The 18,571-nt window shown below is 37.8% G+C and overlaps 1 protein-coding gene across 1 annotated transcript in view; it reads left to right on the top strand.

Annotated features, from left to right (window-relative positions):
* Nucleotides 1-18,571, top strand: part of csmd3b (CUB and Sushi multiple domains 3b) — a 420,302-nt gene that overhangs the window by 385,530 nt on the left and 16,201 nt on the right. The window contains 5 exon segments of the mRNA XM_058753321.1: nt 2,956-3,138; nt 7,930-8,106; nt 10,157-10,336; nt 13,338-13,511; nt 16,075-16,248. Coding sequence (XP_058609304.1) covers nt 2,956-3,138; nt 7,930-8,106; nt 10,157-10,336; nt 13,338-13,511; nt 16,075-16,248 — 888 coding nt within the window.

Raw genomic sequence — 18,571 nt, 5'->3', positions numbered from 1 at the left:
AGAAAAGTACATGTCGCTGTCACAATGCATCTGTGCATGTGGCGGTACTCTAAGAAATGTGCGCTACTTTATCTTAGCATGACCGGTAGGGAGCCTGTTTCTTCATCACACCACAACCTGAGAAACAGACCCCTCTGTGTGCTTGTTCTCTGAGAGGAAATCCATCCTCCTCACTTAACTTCAAGTTCATGTCAACATGCATCTTGTCCATCTGGTGCGCGAGTCCCCGCTGTGTAAAGTATGGCACACGTATGCGATTTACTGTACAACAAAATCTGCAGGATAAAAACCTGCCAGTCATGCAAGGGTCAACAACTGGCCCTTCAGCAGAAGAGCCTGTTCAAGGAGCCCACTGACGTATTAATAAGTAAGAGGAACAGCCCGCAGTCCTTTAATAACAGCCATTTTAATCTGTCTCCTGGGCCGCCCGGCACAAGCCCTGCCTACCGAACTCTCCAGCCACACTGATGTATTAGATCAGGAGATTTTTTTTTTTTTCTTTTCATACAACTGCCTGTTCTTAAATAAATCATTACTTGTTTATGGAGCTGGCTGGTTTCGTTGACATAGGCTGGGTTTGGATGTTGACTGGCCTGATATGAGATGACGGTTTTTACCTTTAGGGTGCTGGGTAGGGTTGCAGTTGCAAGAAGTGTTCATAAGGTCTTGGAGACATGGAGTTCACATGTAGTGAATACTAGTTAGTTTGAAACAAAGTCTGTACATAATTTAATAGCACAATTTTGTCCTAAGGCAAAAGTTAGCCCAGGTTGTAAGCCTTCTGTAAAGTATTGTGTAGTCAAATATGATGTGTATGTTTATTGAACCATTAAGAAGCTTTACAGTAAAAACAGTGAGGGTGTGAAATATTATTACAATTTAAATAAGCTGTTTTCTATTTGAATATATTTTAAATTGTAATTTATTTTTGTGATGGCAAAGCTGAATTTTCAGAAGCCATTACTCCAGTCTTCTGTGTCACGTGATCATTCAGAAATCATTCTAATATGCTGATTTGGTGCTCAAGAAACATTTCTTATTATTATCAATGTTGAAAATAGTTGTGCTGCACAATATGTTTGTGAAAACATAACTTTAAAAAAAAAATGTTTTTAAATGTTTTTAAACAGGCTAATCATGGACTGACTCAGAAAACACTAGTTTATTAATAAATAATTCAAATATCTCCTTAGTATTTCCCCCAGACACATTCATTGTAACTTTTGCTGGGCTTTGCGGCAAGCTTTAGCCTATTTAGTGCGCTCATGTCACGTTGCTGTGGGCGCTATGGTCACGAAAACTCATAATTTGCACGCGTTTTTAAGCATTGCGGTTTGAAAACAAGTGATTTAAGTGATTGAAATGCAAACAACAGCACTATATGCGCGAGCTGTGTGTTTTCTGAGCGTGCTTTCTGCAATTGGATCGGATCGAGGCCGGTTCATATTCACACCTTAAACGAACCATACCAGAGTTCGTTTGGAAGCGGACCGAGACCACCTTTTCAGCTAGGTCTCGGTGCGCTTGTTTGGTCCGCTTTTGGTGCGCACCCGAGTGCGATTGCTGCATTCTCACCTGCCCAAACGAACCGCACCAAGAGGGAAAACGAACTCTAGTGTGATTCAACGAACTAAATGAGGCAGGTGTGAAAGCACCCTTAAAACCCTATGGTTCTGGTGCAAATCGGCACTAAGTTATAACTTGCACACAGCTGGCACAACCAGCCACTGATCTATTTTAGCTCTCTTGTCCAGGGTTTGAGCAATAAGTCATGGTTTCTAACACTGTGTCCTAACCAGGTTTCCAGCAGCAGGCGATTTGTCTGTGCACACTGAATGTGAAACTTCTATGCGACGTGACACAATCACAAACGATCACTTTCTATATTTTTTGGTGTGTCGAGATTATTCATAAACCCTGTGAGCATGAATGTGCGTGTGCAGGTGTGTGTTTCTGTGTGATTGTGTGCGTTAGTGTGCTGATGATGAATGGAGCTCAGGTTCAGGTGAGGTGCAAGGCTGCAGGGCCCTGAGCTCAGATATATGGAAGCAGCAGGAATCAATCAGGAATATCAATTTCCAGAGAGCTGTAGCAGAGCCTTGAGTGCATGGAAAAAAAGATGTCCTCCTCCAAGATTACATCCTGAGAGGGGCTGGAAAACAGGCGCAGGACTAGTCATCCTTTTTTTTTCGTTTGGCAGTGGAATAGGTTAAAATAGTATGTTTCTTTACACTTGGTTTCTTTTTTTTCTTCCTCATATTTCTACAGTAAGATTAATACGCTTGTGTGTTTAAGAAGGTATTTCTATAAAGGAGACTTTTACAAATATGCTCGTCAGCCTCAGGCACTTAAGTTTTAACTTTTTATATACACAATAACAAGAAATGAACACGATAGAAATAAAAATACATCATTTCATTTTTTTTCCCGTAATTGTATCAAACAAGATGGAATGTTTTTGAGTGAAATAAGCCAACTAATGCATAAAATTCATCAACTCATGTTCATGTTTGTGCTGTTGTTTTCCCACCAAAACTGTTATTTCCAGGAGAATGATGTCATTCATGAATTATTAAATGACTTATAAAAGACTAACAGGAAGGAAAGTAAAATTGAGGACACAGGGTAATTAAAAAAAACGAAATATTCCCAAAAACGCTTTTGAGTAGAGAAAGGAAACAAAAATTAGAAACACCTGGAATAATAAATTAGCAGGTTTTTTCATCTGCATAAAGAAAGCAGTAAAACTATTTAAAATTCAGCCCATTTGTTCAATTGATGGTGATATTAAGAATAACTAATCGAAAGGCCATTTATAAAAGGATGAGTTTAATATTTTATCCAATATATTAAGACACATACAATGGGGACATAAAAATTTACGATATAGTTGGAATGACCCTCACCTCTTTTCAATCTCTATTGTCTTTTTTATTCCTCTCTCTGTTTCTCAAGGTGATTCATCAGGGACATGCGGTGACCCAGGCACACCATCCCATGGCAGCAGAGATGAGAGTGACTTTCGAATACGTAGTAAAGTGCACTTCAGCTGCTCGGTGGGATACGAGCTTTTTGGCTCCGCAGAAAGGATGTGCTTCCCCAACGGCACATGGTCCGGTACTCAGCCCTCCTGCAAACGTAAGCGCCTGCAGCAGCTGACATGATCCAGCATCTCTAAAACTGCCCAACTCCCACTCTCACTTCACATTGCACATATTCTCTTCCACTTGGTTAGGTGAATTCAGAAGTAAGACATCTCAGCCCTAAGCTACTTAGTCAGGAGTTTGTTTTAACAAGTCTTCGGCTGATCTAAGGCTTTCATGCTGCACACAAAAATGCGATTTTGTTGTCAAAGCCGATATTTAGAACTGACTGCATGTAATGAAATCTGTTTGTTCAAATCAAGGGATCTAGATTTGGCATTTTACTATGCCCATGTTAACCCCTGCAGGGAGATTCCGTAACTATACCATCTGGTTCCAAACATCTTTTTGCCTTTTGCCTATATTTTGATCATGCTTTTTTCATTTAAATCTTTTTGCATTTGACGGCCATTCAGAAGTAGCCACTGTATTCCGATGAAATCGGAATATATACACTTTATTCAGAAGTTTGGAAGATTTGGGTCAGTATAATTTTTTTAAATTTATTTTTTGTATTTTTAAAGAAATACTTTTATTCAACAAGAATGCATTAAATTGTTCAAATTTATGTATATTTATTTTTATTTCATATAGATGCTGTTTTTTAAAGAGAAAAAACAGATCACATCTCTCAAGAATTATGGTTGAAAATGGTTTATATAGTAAAGATTTAAGCATAATAAAAATACCAAAATACTTTCTCATCAGCAACTAAGAGTTGGTTTAGAAGTAGAGTGGAACAGTGGAACTTATTTTGAACCTTTTAACAAGCATTGCCTTGTTATTTCTTTAGTAGCACTACTAAATGCTGAACAGAAGACCTTCCTGTTCATTTTAATAATGATCTTGCATCCAACCCCCTGGAAGCAAGTGTTGTCTTTATTATACCATAAAATAGTCCCAAAAGTCATTTATCAGTGACAAACAATAAAATCAACTACCCGCTAAATAATATATCACCATCCACCACATTGTTACCTGATGTTTTAGTTGGGCCTGCCGTTACAGTTGTACAGTTGTCAGAGTCCCACATCACGTAATAAACCCACATTTTCCCCGAGGCTGTAAAGTCTACAGCACAAATGAAAGATGACTAGTCACTTCCAGACTCAAGCAGGCAGTGTTTTCTGCAGAAACATGATGCACCATCTTGTTTTCTTGCTCTGAGACCTGACTAATGGTGTTTCTCCCAGGGCTCCCACCTCCCACAGAACATATAGTTGACATGACCTAAGCCATTGTGCGAGAGACGGCAATTGGCACAGGGATACAGCAACAGTGACTAATTGAGGGGGAAGGCATTGCGCTATAATCTGTCCCCCATGCTGCAAAATGACAAGCCCTATGGGAATCACAATGGTCAGCCTGTCATCGCAAGACAAAGAGAGTGCTCGAGTTTGCCGTCATGGAGGTGTACCGCAAGCACTGTCTTTTTAACAGCTGCGCAGAGAGATGATTCCATCCTGAAAGGAAGCCTGAGTTCTTCCATTGCAGTCAACCAAGAAAGCACTTTGGCTTGGCGGATTAATAGGTTTTCAGCCAGTTAATTCACTCAACCAGCATCTCTGCGGAAATAAAGAGCTCTCTTTTTTTGTCCTTTCATTTCCTCGGTCTCGGTGCCATGCTCCGGGTATGATCTACGGGCCTGTCATACCATATCTTCAAACTTCATCCCAGCTCATTTAAGCCTTACAGACGCTAATTCCTCATTCTGTTATAGCCACTGTGCCATGTCATAGTCATTACATGGTCAAAGACGTCTCTCTAATGATATCTGTTCCTTTAGACCATCACTTTCTTCCCATCAGATGTCCAGATAATCTTAAGATATATCAAATACAGTTTGGGGGAAGCTACTTAATAAATGAAATATACAGTTGTACAGATAACGGACTACTTCTGAAAAATTGTAATCCAGTTCAATTAGTAAGTGCTTCATGGCAGAATATTTGTATTGCTAATTAAAAAGCACAAAGTCTCATGTAGTCAGACCTTTGACTGAACAGCATATGGTCTTGTCCACACTGCCACTTATTCTTGCCAAGTACCACCTACTTAGACAGTTTTGTGAGCAATATACTGTACATCAGATGATCAGCGAACAGACTGTGTGTGCCATCTGAGACTAAGGAACATGACAAAGATTCAAGGCTGGACAAGACACTAGGGGGGTATGTGATCATTTTAAATCGCCAAAGCTGTTTAAGTAGAACTATAGCCCCTTTTCCACCGCAGGAACTTTACCCAGGAACTAGGGACTTTGGGCTACCAGAGGGGAACCAGGACCTAAATAAAGTTCTGGTACAAATTTGCCCCCCAGATAGTCCCTGCTCGAGAGGTAGTACTTTTTCAAAGGTTTGGAACTTTCAGGGGCGGGACCTGGGCGCTGAGCATGCTGATTGGTTGAGTTCACACAGCACTGTATTTCAACCACCATATTTGCATAATTTTTTTTAAATATTACTGTTATTGTGTCATGAAATGTAGTTTTAAAAGTATTTCAGGGGAGAATGTAGTTGTTTAAAACTCAAATCTGCGGTTTATTTATAAAGACAGCTGCTGCGTCCCAATTCACAAACTGTCTGTCCTAAATAGTATTCGAAAATAGAATTAGTATGTCCCAAATCATAGTATGTTTAAAAAAAGTATGCCAAAGATGGTCTACTACTTCCGGTTAGAATTCGAAGTGCAGATCGATGCACACTCTAACTGCTAATATTGCCCACAACATATTGCGCGGTGGACGGGGATTCGATAAGAACTACAAACACGCATAAAAAGTGTTTACATACTACAAACATGGCGGATATGCGCGACCGACGGACAGGTAGAGAAAGGGATTTGAGTGATAAAATAATCAATGTCTAACCTGATGAAAAAAAATATTTATTTAATGTTATCCACGTTATATTTCATCAGCATAATTTTCATCTTTTATAATGATACGTTTGGTCATTAACTTTGAAATGCATCATTATGCAAAAACATGAGCAGAGTTCTCGGCATGAAAGTCCCGCGATGTGCTTCTTTATTTCTCTCCAATACGGTAGGAAATCTAATTAAACGAAATGTGGATTTTGTTAACTGTTAAGATGATTGACAGGGCAGTTTAAACAGTTACAGAATGCACGTAACTAAGCAACAGAGTGTCCGTTATTAAAGAAGCAGCTGTGACGAAGTAGTATGTCCCAAAGCTTGCCTACTATTCTGCTACATACTCAAAAGTATGTACTTTTTCTTCACAAAAAGAGTACATACTTTTAGGGCATGGTATAAGTAAGCGAATTGGGACGCAGCAAGCGCGCCTATTTGAAAATGTGCGTCGCCGATTTCGGAGACATGAGCTCCACGCAATCACCGGGCGCTCAATGCTCATGTATCCCACTGAGAGGAGCATAACCTCGGCTAGTCCTTCTGATATTTGCCGCTGGCTCTGATGTCTCTGTAGTGGTATAATTCGCTGGTATAATGATATAATTCGCTTTGGGTAAATCTGACAGGTAGATTCCATCTTTATTCTATTATTCTATTAATCTATTAATATGTTAAAATGAAAATGAAAAGAGGCAATGCTGTTTGATATAATATTTCGTTTCATTGTAATGTACATTCCCTGAACTTCATTTCCGCGGCTATATTAATATGTTTAAATGAAAACGAAAAGAGGCAGTGGTGTTTGATATCATATTTCATCCTATTGTAAATACAGTGAGGAAGATTGCAGCAGACGAGGCGAGCTTACTGATGTTATCAAGTATGCCGCTCTTTGCAGAATTACCGGACTTGCGTCGTCTCGTCCGCGGGAGTTCACACTCCAGAGTCGGACTCGCGAAGTCAGAACTACCGAGGAGGACGCAAGTCCGAAATTTGCGTGCTTCGTATTGAGAAACGCGCGCAGACCTACATCACCAGATGGAAACGCAGACAGCAACAGGTCTGGGGTAAAAAATAATAATAATAAGTTCCTGGGACAAATTGGGAAATATTATTACAATTTAAAATAGTTGTTTTCTATATCAATACATTTTAAAATCTAATTTATTAATGTGATGGCAAAGCTGAATTTTCAGCATTCGTTACCTCAGTCTTGATCAGAAATTATTATGTTGGAAACAGTTGTGGTACTTATGTTATGTGGAAACCATGATGTCTTTTTTTTTTCAGAATTATACGATGAATAAAAAGTTAAAAAGAACAGCATTTATTTGAAATAGAAATAAATCTTTAAAACATAAGTTTTTATTTCCAGTTTTGGTCACTTTATGGCATCCTTACTGAATAAAAATCTTACTGAACTCAAACTATAGTGATTCTGTCAGATAATGTGTAACATTTTGAAAATGTCTATGATTTCTGATTGGATTTTTTGTAGATTATTTTCTTAAAAACGGGGTTTTATTACAGCCATCATTTAAATGAATATATCTCAAAAACATAATAATATAATCAGAAATCTGAGACTTTGCTTTTTCCTTCCGTATATAAAAATGTTTGTATTTCTAGGTCAAAGTGACTCAAAATGATGGAACATGTCACGATATAGTACACAAGGGAAAATAAGGAAATGAGGTACATGCGTGAACAGCTGGAACAAGTTGAGACGAGAGACAACACGAAACCTTGAGATACAAAATAAAAGCAGACAAAAGAAACACTGACACCCCCTAGCTATCCCCTGTGGTCCCTAATGAAATTACTAAATAATGTGACATGTTATTTCACTCAAGAATGTTAAGTGATAACTTTTCATACATTTTTCTTTTTGTTTGTTTTTAAAATACTACAGCGGTGCAGTGTGGTAACCCTGGGACTCCCAGTAATGGACGGGTATATCGACTGGACGGCACCACCTTCTCACATTCAGTCATCTATTCCTGTATGGATGGTTACCTGCTAAGTGGTTCCACCACACGGCAATGCCAAGCTAACGGCACCTGGTCTGGCACTGCACCCAACTGCACCTGTAAGTGTGAAACAAGTGAGATACGGCAGGGGATTTGTTGAACTTGAAATAGAAATGAAGGCTTGTTTGTTTTCGAATAAACCAAAATGGCCTCAGTAGTGCTTCATTATAGGTTGTAATGAGGTGATATGACGGATGTGCTTGAGGGATTAATTTGTGTAAAGCTGTACTAAAAATGTATTGTCATGGTAACAGACCTTGACTGATAGAGAGAAGTCCTCTTGCTGAGAGTTCAGGGGACCAACTTTATGGAAGTTTAATTCAGGCATCACCATGAGAGTAACCGGTGTTCCTTTGAATAGAGAAGGTTAGAAACTTTTCAGTGCATTTTCTAGAAGAATTGGGTCAGAATTAGTGGGATTGCAGGATCCGGTTTCTCCGAGGTAGCTCCAAGATGTTCTTTTGTCAAAGGCAGGAAGATGTAAAGGTCAGGATAGTTCCACTTTTGCTCTGTTAGATACATTAATCAATTATTTCATAGCCCTGCTATGGACACAATGGTATCTGTATATTTTACAACTTATAACCGTATAAACTTCCAAATTCTGCTTTTGTGTACCTTTAAAATGTACTGACAACCACCGTAATAAAACAGATGGTACAATAGAAAACCACATTATGAATCGGTGTTCTTCATAAATGGCCTGTCCATAACGATTTATGTATACGGTGAGTAACTTACCAATTAGATTGTTTTACTGTAGCATTTTACCATTTACCAAAAATTACTAACTTATTTTACAGTCTAGTCCATGAATCTATAATGATTCATAGGTACATAATATTCCAAGAACAAATGTGTGTCTTTAGTAATATTTAATTTAAAAGCATCAGTGTCTTTTAGGTCAAATGGACTATTTGATGATGTTAACCAGTAGCCAAATAGCTATTTGCTCCAGCTTTGTTTTTTGCTCACAGTATGAATATGGATCACGCTTTTTATCATTTGAATCTATTTCAGTTCAATTTTGTGAGTGATGGAACACTCACATATCTAGTTGATTAAAAACTCTCGCAGTAGTAGTTGTTTGAGTAACGATGAAGAGTCTCACAACACAATAAAACAGCTAAGCATGCGTAATGTGTCTAGCTAAGTTGGCATTATCATCCATAATCACTTCTCTTAATGCTCTCAAACGTTCACCCTTAAACGTGGACGTATTCCCTGCGTACTGTTGACTGGTATTATATGGGCGGTGCACCAAACCAGCTCTAATTGATGCAGCGCTACATGTGTTTATTGAGTGGTGCAAAAGCGGTGATACATGGCTGTGTCCAAGGGAGGAGTCACATTAGCATTTAGCGTTAGCCATTTCTCACCATCAGCTGACATGTTTATGTGCAAGGCCGCTGATGGATTTTACAAAACATCATTTTCCATCCTTTTCCAAAAGACACAAAACATATGGCAACTGAAGGGTGACAAGTAAGTAATGGTCCACCATAAATCAATAGAGGAAATTAAGATGTTGCATCTGGGAAATAATTAAATAAATGCACTGATCGAGCGAGGTTTTGTCAGCCACAGCAGAGTGCAAAACTACAAATTTGTTTCATCTGAATTCCAGTGGCACTGTATTCTTTCTCACATTATTCCAATCCGACCTCCTCTTATTTATCCATTGGAAGGAATGATAATTGTAAAAGATCTGTGGAATTGATTCGAAGTTGCACCTCGGGGACGCCGGTGGGACGGGAGCCGTGCTTGCGTGCTACTATTGATTTCTTTACATAATAACAAGATCTATCATTTCAAATAAAAAGCCAGGGGTCCTAAAGATTGCTGTAGCGTAAATGAGTTGTTAAAGATGATTTGTGAATGTGGCTCCCCAAGGTTTGTTTCGATAGCTTCAATCACATTGCCACAAAAAGCTATGATTGCCATCTGATGAGTTGTATTAGATATTGAATAAAGATCTACACTGCTGTTGTTTGGCAGATTGTAAATTGCCCAGACTTTTAGCTCAAATAGAGACTATTAGCGCATTGTACTCAACACAGTAGTTCATTTTGGCCTATAAACATCATAGCTGTGATCTTTACTTTTCAGTGATCAACTGTGGAGACCCAGGAGTGCCAGCCAATGGCCTGAGATATGGTGAAGACTTCACCATTGGACAAAACATCACTTTCATGTGCCAGCCTGGCTATACAATGGAAATCGAGAGTTTCTCCACCATCACTTGTACCGGAAATGGTACCTGGAACGCCCCTGTGCCTTTCTGTAAAGGTAAAACTTGATTTAAACATCCTTTAACATTATAACAGTAACAGGTATAATAAATTGTGGTAACATTTGACGATAAGGTTCAATTTGTTTACATTAGTTAGAGTGTTAAGTATCATGAAATAACAATGAACAATAATTTTACTGACGTGATTCTCAACCTTTTTGACTTGAAAGACCATAGTTGTCAAACACAATATCCTAAAGTATTTCCTCTGGTATTTCTGCTGTAATTAAGACAGCTTAACATATTATGTTTATAGCAGAAACTGGGAGTGTTGATATATTAAAAATGAAAAACCATTATTCATTTTGTGATTCCAGAAAATACAAGGTTCTGATTCTGTGTGTTCTTCAATAAAAAGAGTTACTGAGGAGAACAAATGAATGTGATTTTCAGTTCATAAGTAGATTTTTTTTGTGTGTGTGTGTGTGTGTCTGTGGGTGTGTTCAGCATTTAAATTTAGATTCATCCAGAGGCCCCCCAGTGGACCCCGGCCCCCTGGTTGAGAACCACTTGTTATTTATTTAGCATTTTAAACTGAATAAATGAACATTTGTTAATGGACTATGACCAAATATGGATTAACATCGAACAATGATATAATTATCAAATGGTCCCATTTACAATATGATACAATATGCAATACAATATGAACACAATAAGTACATTGTACTTATTTTTGATGTAAGTATATAGTAGTTAAGGCCACCTAATGTAAAGTGTGACCTATCAAATTAACATTTACAGTATTTATTAATTTAGGATAATGATATTTAATGTGTCAATTAATATGACAGATTAAACCTTATTAAGTGTTACTTAATTTCCCATTAGGAAATTTCCCACAGGCTTCATCATCCCAAGATTAACACATTACTCTAACATTTTCTCTGCCTAGTAAAGTCAAAGAGCTTTATTGTTCACAAGGCAAGGCCTAAGATTATTCGCTCACTGATATATCTGTACATCTGGCCCCAACCGCCCCAAGCGTTAGATGCACAGATGCTTCACCCAGAGTGGGTTGAGGTCTTCCAGCTTTGTGTCTTCACCCATTGTGATGGATGTCTTGTTTGAAATGTAGAGCTAAAAAGGGGAGGAATGTTTATCCACCCTTGTAGGTCATCTTTTCTTGTGCGATTGCGCTACAATGAACGGTAAACATTCATGTTTTATCAACCGATCATGCTGTTTGACAAATGACAGTCGTACAACAGGAACACAAACACATTTGTAGACTGAGCGTTCACCCCTTAAGGGCTGTGTTGTCCCCATTATTATAATCAGCTTTGACCTATGAGCCCTTGCATTTCTCGTAATTAATTTCACAAATGACTCCTGTCATCTTCCCACTGCCAGGAGATGAACTGGTACGGAATATATAAAGTGATATGAAATTGAATTCCAGGTTTGGACGATGCATTTGTGATCCTCACCAGTGCCCTGGCATCGAATGCCATTTTGCAAAGCTCATTTAGATAGACACAGATGTCTCATTTATTCCTGAAGGCAGCGGCCTCCTCCTGTCTCTTAAAGGACATGTTGTGCATACATATCTGAAGAGCCTTGAACTTCATATCCTTGGTCTGAACTGATATTCTGTCTCACAGAGCCATTAATATGCATGCTAAAGTGAGTCGACTCAAAAAAGAACCACTCCCACCTCTGTCAAATGCTTCAGGTGTGGGGAGCATCCTGACATTGAGTATGTGTGTGTCCCTTCTGTCTCTTTCCTGCAGTTCTCGATGGTTTTCATGAAATATTCATTAGTTTAGGAGCTCCAATCTGGTCCAGGCCTCTTTAAAGGATGCCAACACTGATTCTGATTAATAATACAACAATGGGCTTTGTTAGAAGTTTATTGGTTCTATCAACATGAGTGAAGCAAAGGCAACACGATCAGCTCATAAAGAAGCAGTCGAAGCATAGTTTTTGCAGGCAGTAATAACCTTGTGGCTAGAACTTTACCATGGTATAAAGATTGTGTGTGTGTGTGTGTGTGTGTGTGTGAGTGTGTGTGTGTGTGAGCATCATATTGGGGTGTTGCACCATAAGTGGGGGCATGTGTCATCATGAGTGCCTGTTTGAGCAAGGCATTGGCTTCCTGTCTGGTAGAGTGTGATTGATTTTAAGGGCTCATGTGGTACCTGAGGACTGATAACTGGGAAAGAGGACTTACCTCACAGAGTTGTGTGGGCAGTTATTGGAAAAGATGGGGCCTCTAAGACAGATATAGCATTCAATGACTTCAGCGGTGTTAGCAGAAGCAATTAATCTCTCTACCTTACTGAAACTGCTAGTCCTGTTATAGTTACTGCTACACTTAACGCTACATTTTTTTTACACATGTTGTCTTATATATTAATAATATTTTAACAGCTAATATATTAACTAAGATTATTCATAATAAATGTACATGTTTACAAATGGCAATGTTCTTGTGCCTGATATCTAAGATAGCATCATTTAGACTGTTTCATAAAGAAGATTGGAAACGTGTAACCATGTTACCCGAGCTGTTGTATTCAAACAAAAAGTTTTTCTTTCATTTATTGGAAATGCAGTTAACTACAAACCACATTTGATTCCAAACTAACTACCTCCTATGGAGAGTTATGTTTATTTAATGTTTATTGCTAGAAGTGAATCACATCAAATAGGGGTTTAAACTGTATTTATTTCTCAAATTTTGCTAACAAATTTGCATGAATTGCAAACCGCATACAAAATGAATAGAAAATTAAACTGCTCATTTTATATTTACTTTGCCCTCCTGAGGCTAACAATCAGCATTTTCTGAAGGTTAAGCACCTCCTTTCACTGATCATTTGTTTAAAAGGAAAAAAGCCCTGGAATGTGTCATTTGTATTATTTTAAGGGTGTTTAGACATTTTTACTAGAAATCAAGACAAATTTACTATTATATTGGTTACATTCTAACTGTATCAGGCATGTCATTCTAAGTATGAGCTTAACTCTCCTCTGTTTAACTTGTTCCTTTAGCCGTTACCTGCACAGCTCCTCCACCCATCTCAAACGGCCTCCTGGAGGGACGTGACTTTGAGTGGGGCACCAGCGTGAGTTACAGCTGCTCCCCAGGATATGAGCTCTCTTTCCCTGCCATTCTCACCTGTGTGGGCAATGGTACATGGAGTGGTGAGGTGCCCCAGTGCTTGCGTGAGTACTGTACTACTCTATCAATATTAATCAAGCTGACGGCTTCATCCCTGTGGGTGTTTGCAACCAACATTTCCCAAAAAAGCAGCAGAAAGTTCATACCTTGCCTTATGTCTGCAACTTATCTACTTGCTGTTGGCGAGGAAGTCATGATCAGACATTGATTGATTTGTATCATCACTGAATGTGAACATATAGGTCTTGATATCAATTAGATCTGCTGGATTCATGGCTGTAGCCAGGCTTTGAAAATGAGTGAGGTCCGGGGGGGATGTTGGTGTTAAAGAATCGTGCTATAATAACCCCTACAAATACAACTCATTATATACGCTATAAACAGTTCAAAAGAGACAGATATGTAGATGTTTGTGAAAGATGTTTTCTCTCTCATTTTTAAATCATATTTATTGCATCATAATTTGTTAATACTTTAATATAGTTAGGGGTGGATAAGTTTATCATTTGTTTATTATTCATGCAACAATACATATTACTGTTATAGTTTTTATTAATAACCATTGCTATATAGCTGATAACTTTGTCTAGTGCTCTTTTGAATGTTCATTGCATGATTTATGAAAATTTAACTACTATAGGTCTACTGAATGACATTCTTCATGTCTAGTGTTTGTGTATTTAATTTCATTCCATTCTGTAACCTACTTGTTCTACAGATCTGTGTACTGTTAAATGCTACTGTTTTTGATAACGTTTCTGACAGATAATATCATAATATATATATTTTTTATTTTTGCGTTTCCCTTACCGAATGTCGTATCCTTCAGCTATAACCTGTCCGTGGGCTTTTTTGTTATTGTCAGTTTAAGTGCCGGCGATGCAGTGTTGCCAGATATTACTATTAAAACAAATAAAAATAACCAAAATTGTCAAATCTTTTACAAATAAGATAAGATAAAGATATCGCTGACCCTAAACAAAAAAGGTAATAAAGTAGGAAACCGCACCTTCCTACTTTATTACCTTTCTAAAGTGTTAAATTAAGTGGAAAAGACAAGTCCAAAAACGCGTATAATATATGGATCTGGCAACATGGAGGCTGTGCCCGCGCCCTCACTCACAACTCGTTCACACCGGCAGCATCTCACAGCGATCATTTTCATACCACGGACGCTAAAAATTCTTGCAAACTGTCTGAACTGTAGTATACATGTCATGCAGACATTCATATGAGTTTAACAGCAAATTAGTCATTCAGAGAACAAATTTTATTTTTGAACATGAAAATGACCTCATAGCTGGCTACAGGCCTGGCTGGATTAGGTAGTAATATTTGTTTAGGACACCAGACAAGGTGGGCTTAGCATGGTGGGATATCAGTCTGTTTCAGCACAATGCTGTATGATGTCTAAGATGAAGACCCTCCAGACATGGTATGAGAATTTAAAGTTTAAAAAGCCTAGTTATCACAAAGGTACCCTTGCTTTAGCCCTCACATGAAACAAAAGCAGGCAATTGAAAAAAAAAATCGTTTGCTCGAAAAAGTAAGCATACTTCTGACTTTGTCAGGGTACTGATTTTTTTCCTTCTTTCTTTTCCACTTTTATTTTATATCTTGACAGCATATCTATAATTCATCAAGAAAAGTCAAGTTTGTAGTGCTAGATCTCAGGCACAGTAGTCTGACCAGCATATTTATGATGGATCAGTCAGCTGGTGACGTCAACCATGTGATTGATTTTCCCTCCAGAGACCTATTGTTTGCCTGACAGTGGCAGGGCAATGGATAACGTTTACCACAGGGCATGGGACTTCCCCCACTGTTATATGGCTATGCTCAGAATAGCATAATAGCATACTATACTTACTTTTCCTGCAATATATAATGTGTAAAAGTTTGGGGTCAGTATGCTTTTTTTTTTTTTAAAGAAGTGAATACTTTTATTCAGCAAGGATGCATGGAATTGATCAAAAGTGACATTAAAGACATCATGTTACGAAAGCTTAGATACAGTTGAAAAAAAACATAACTGTTTTCAACAGTGATATTAAGAAAGGTTTATTCATTACCATCAGCATACCAGAATGATTTCTGAAGGATCGTGTAATGCTGATCACAGGAATAAATTACATTTGAAAATATATTAAAATAGAAAAAGGTTATTTTAAATTGTGATAATATTTCACAATATTACGTTTTTTACAGTATTTTTCATCATGCGACTTTGGTGAGAATAAGAGCCTCAAAAAATACTGGATGACCAGCTACATTTGCCAAAATGTGCAGTATACATGCATCAGAGCACACAGCGTGATGCTACATCCCACAATGCAATCTGCTAGTTTTGACCTTCCTTTTCTAGTGTGATGAATGAACCATAGACAGTGTATATTTCAGATTTTGGAATATTCCTCACATTGCTGTATTCACAATTTCAATATTTGCATCACTTTTTCTCTCTTTCTGAGAAATGTTAAATATTAAGGGTAACATCATAAAGCATTCATCCTGTTTTATAACGACAAAGCTTTCAGCATCATTCATGACTAACCATTCGAGAATGATTTAGCTGAAAGTATTCCTTTGTGATCACTGTGATTATAGCTAAGTTCTGTGGGGATCCGGGAATCCCTGCTTTTGGCTCGAGGGAAGGCCGCAGCTTCATCTTCCAGTCCGAGGTGTCATTTAACTGCATGGCTCCCTACATCCCAGTAGGCAGTACTACACGCATTTGCCAGGCTGATGGCACCTGGAGTGGATCCCAGCCTCGCTGTATAGGTAAATCAATTATGCTGACACAGTTTGCATGTTTAAACCATATGTTAAATTCCCAGTGAAACAGACTGCCATAATAATTTTTTAGAAGTATGTATATCAAAACCTCATAATGCTAAAACCAAATAATCAGCCAACTGAAGCTGACCACTGCGTCCAACTCTGCTAAGCGAGAAGCAATTACGCTCACTTAAGTCATTCATCTCTTTATGGTTTCATGGTTCAGTTCAGCAGAAGCTAGGTGGTTAGAATTTCAAGTTTTGCCTCAAATAATGCTTTCCAGTAGTCTTATTATTACCGCCCACAACAACAAGACCTTTTGGTATTATTTGTCGCCCAGTGCGCAGACAAGCTCAAAAGTATTTAGCAACAACAACTCCAAAGAAATCGATGCCCTCCCACAGCCCTAGCAGCCCAGGCCAGTGCTGCTCCAGTTGGGCCTGATGTTGTATTGACACAATTATGGTGGGAAAGAACAAAGCCACTCCTTTTAGTGACCACAGAACAAGGGAAGTGGGAACAGTTGGCAGACGAGTATGAAGTGTGGAACGGAGGCCAGGGAAAACAAAATTGCATGAGAAACTTCAACTTGACGAACTCACTTCTTGACGGCTGGCAGTGGCAGCTGTTGTGAAGTTATTGTCCTCTGCTTCTCGGCTCGGTTCCCATGACCTCCTCAAGCACAGGTGCACTGAGGCATGCACCTGTGACCTGACTGAAGTTCTATAATTCACCAATCAAATTATTCATTGGCTACACTTTACAATTCAGGTTCAATTCATCATCACCAGTTAATGTATTAGGTATCGTGAACTCGCAGTGAACAATACTTTTACAGCATTTATTAATCTCGGTTCATGTTAATTTTTACATTGTACAAATACATTTTAGCCTTTCAAGTTGTATAAATTAACATTAATATATTCTGAAAAGGCATGAATTAACAGTGAACAACAGTATATTCAAATTAACATGAACCTAGATTAATAAATCTTGTAAAAACGTTATTCATTAGTTAATGCATTAGGTATAATGAACTATCAATGTTAACTAATCAAACCCTGTTGTGAAGTGTAACACATTCATCATTTTAACTCACTGCTCTTTTTAGTTCAGTTTTATTTAAATGCTATCACTTTTTTCAACTTAAGTATTTTTTATTTCTGCATGTATTGTATATTGTATAAAATACATACTGTTTATATAGATCTTTGTACTGTTTGCAATATAAATTCTCTGATTTGCAGGATTATATATTACTGTCTGATTTTCTGAAGATATGATGATATGATCTCTTTTACAGTTTTTTACTTTTTTGCACTAATAATAGAACCTTCTTGTCATTTTTCAAGACACTAGACACAAAACTCAAAACTGTCATTATTTGTAACACAGGCTGTCCGATGTTCAAAACTTTGCATATTGCGTTCATATCTTTAAAGAAGCCTTGCATTTGCAGAAGCATTGGTTCAAAAAACTAATTTATTATGAAATATCATAGGAACATTACTGTAGATCACCCACACACAATATACCCATAGTTTCACTGTGTAGTTGTTAGTACAATCATTAAATATAGTTGTTCAAAACACATGATGCAGCTTTCATTGTGGTTCTACAAATTCGTCATTGTAATAGACTGGAGAGAAAAGTACAGACACTGGAATCATTAAACATTTGAAAATGGGTGGTCAGGCCCCCCAGCGAACATCGTTCTGGGCCCCTCTCAACCTTTCCTCCATCTCTTGATCAGGTTGAGTCATTTTGAACAGGTGATTTTAGTTCAATGAACAAAAGATCTTTGACTCATGTGTATTGTATCCAAGCATTTGGAAAAAGTGTTAAGTGTTTTGAAAAATGCATTTTCATCATCGGTTGTGAATTATGTGTCTAGAGTTTTGAAAAATGACATGAAGGTTCTGTTATTAGTGCAAAAATGAGTGTAAAAAACGAATTGTCAATGCTATTTTGTTAACTATTTTCTGTTTCTGACTTTTTGAATTATAGATAACTCTTTTTTGGTTTCTTGACTATAGTTAAACTATGTGAAATCTTGAGTTTGTAACTTAAGCTTCAAGTTTTGAGTCTTTGTTCCTTCCGGGGTTTATTTCGCATTCTACCCCAACAGATTTTTCCCTTGTTACTTTCACCCCAGGTTCCCTTACTGGAGGGTATTAAGGCACTGATCTCTGTAAAGCTGCTTTAGGGTGCTTTTGAATCATGAGAGACACCATAGAGACTGATGTGAACTAAATCAAAGTTATTATTCACAAAGAATTGTTTCTCTCTTTTAAAATATAGAGTTCTGTGAATTAGTTCTAACAGT

This window comes from Onychostoma macrolepis, chromosome 19, assembly GCF_012432095.1.
Source record: "Onychostoma macrolepis isolate SWU-2019 chromosome 19, ASM1243209v1, whole genome shotgun sequence".
In the NCBI taxonomy this organism is placed as follows: domain Eukaryota; kingdom Metazoa; phylum Chordata; class Actinopteri; order Cypriniformes; family Cyprinidae; genus Onychostoma; species Onychostoma macrolepis.
The sequence above is the reverse complement of the archived record's forward strand: the minus strand, read 5'-3'. Positions and strand labels throughout refer to the sequence as shown.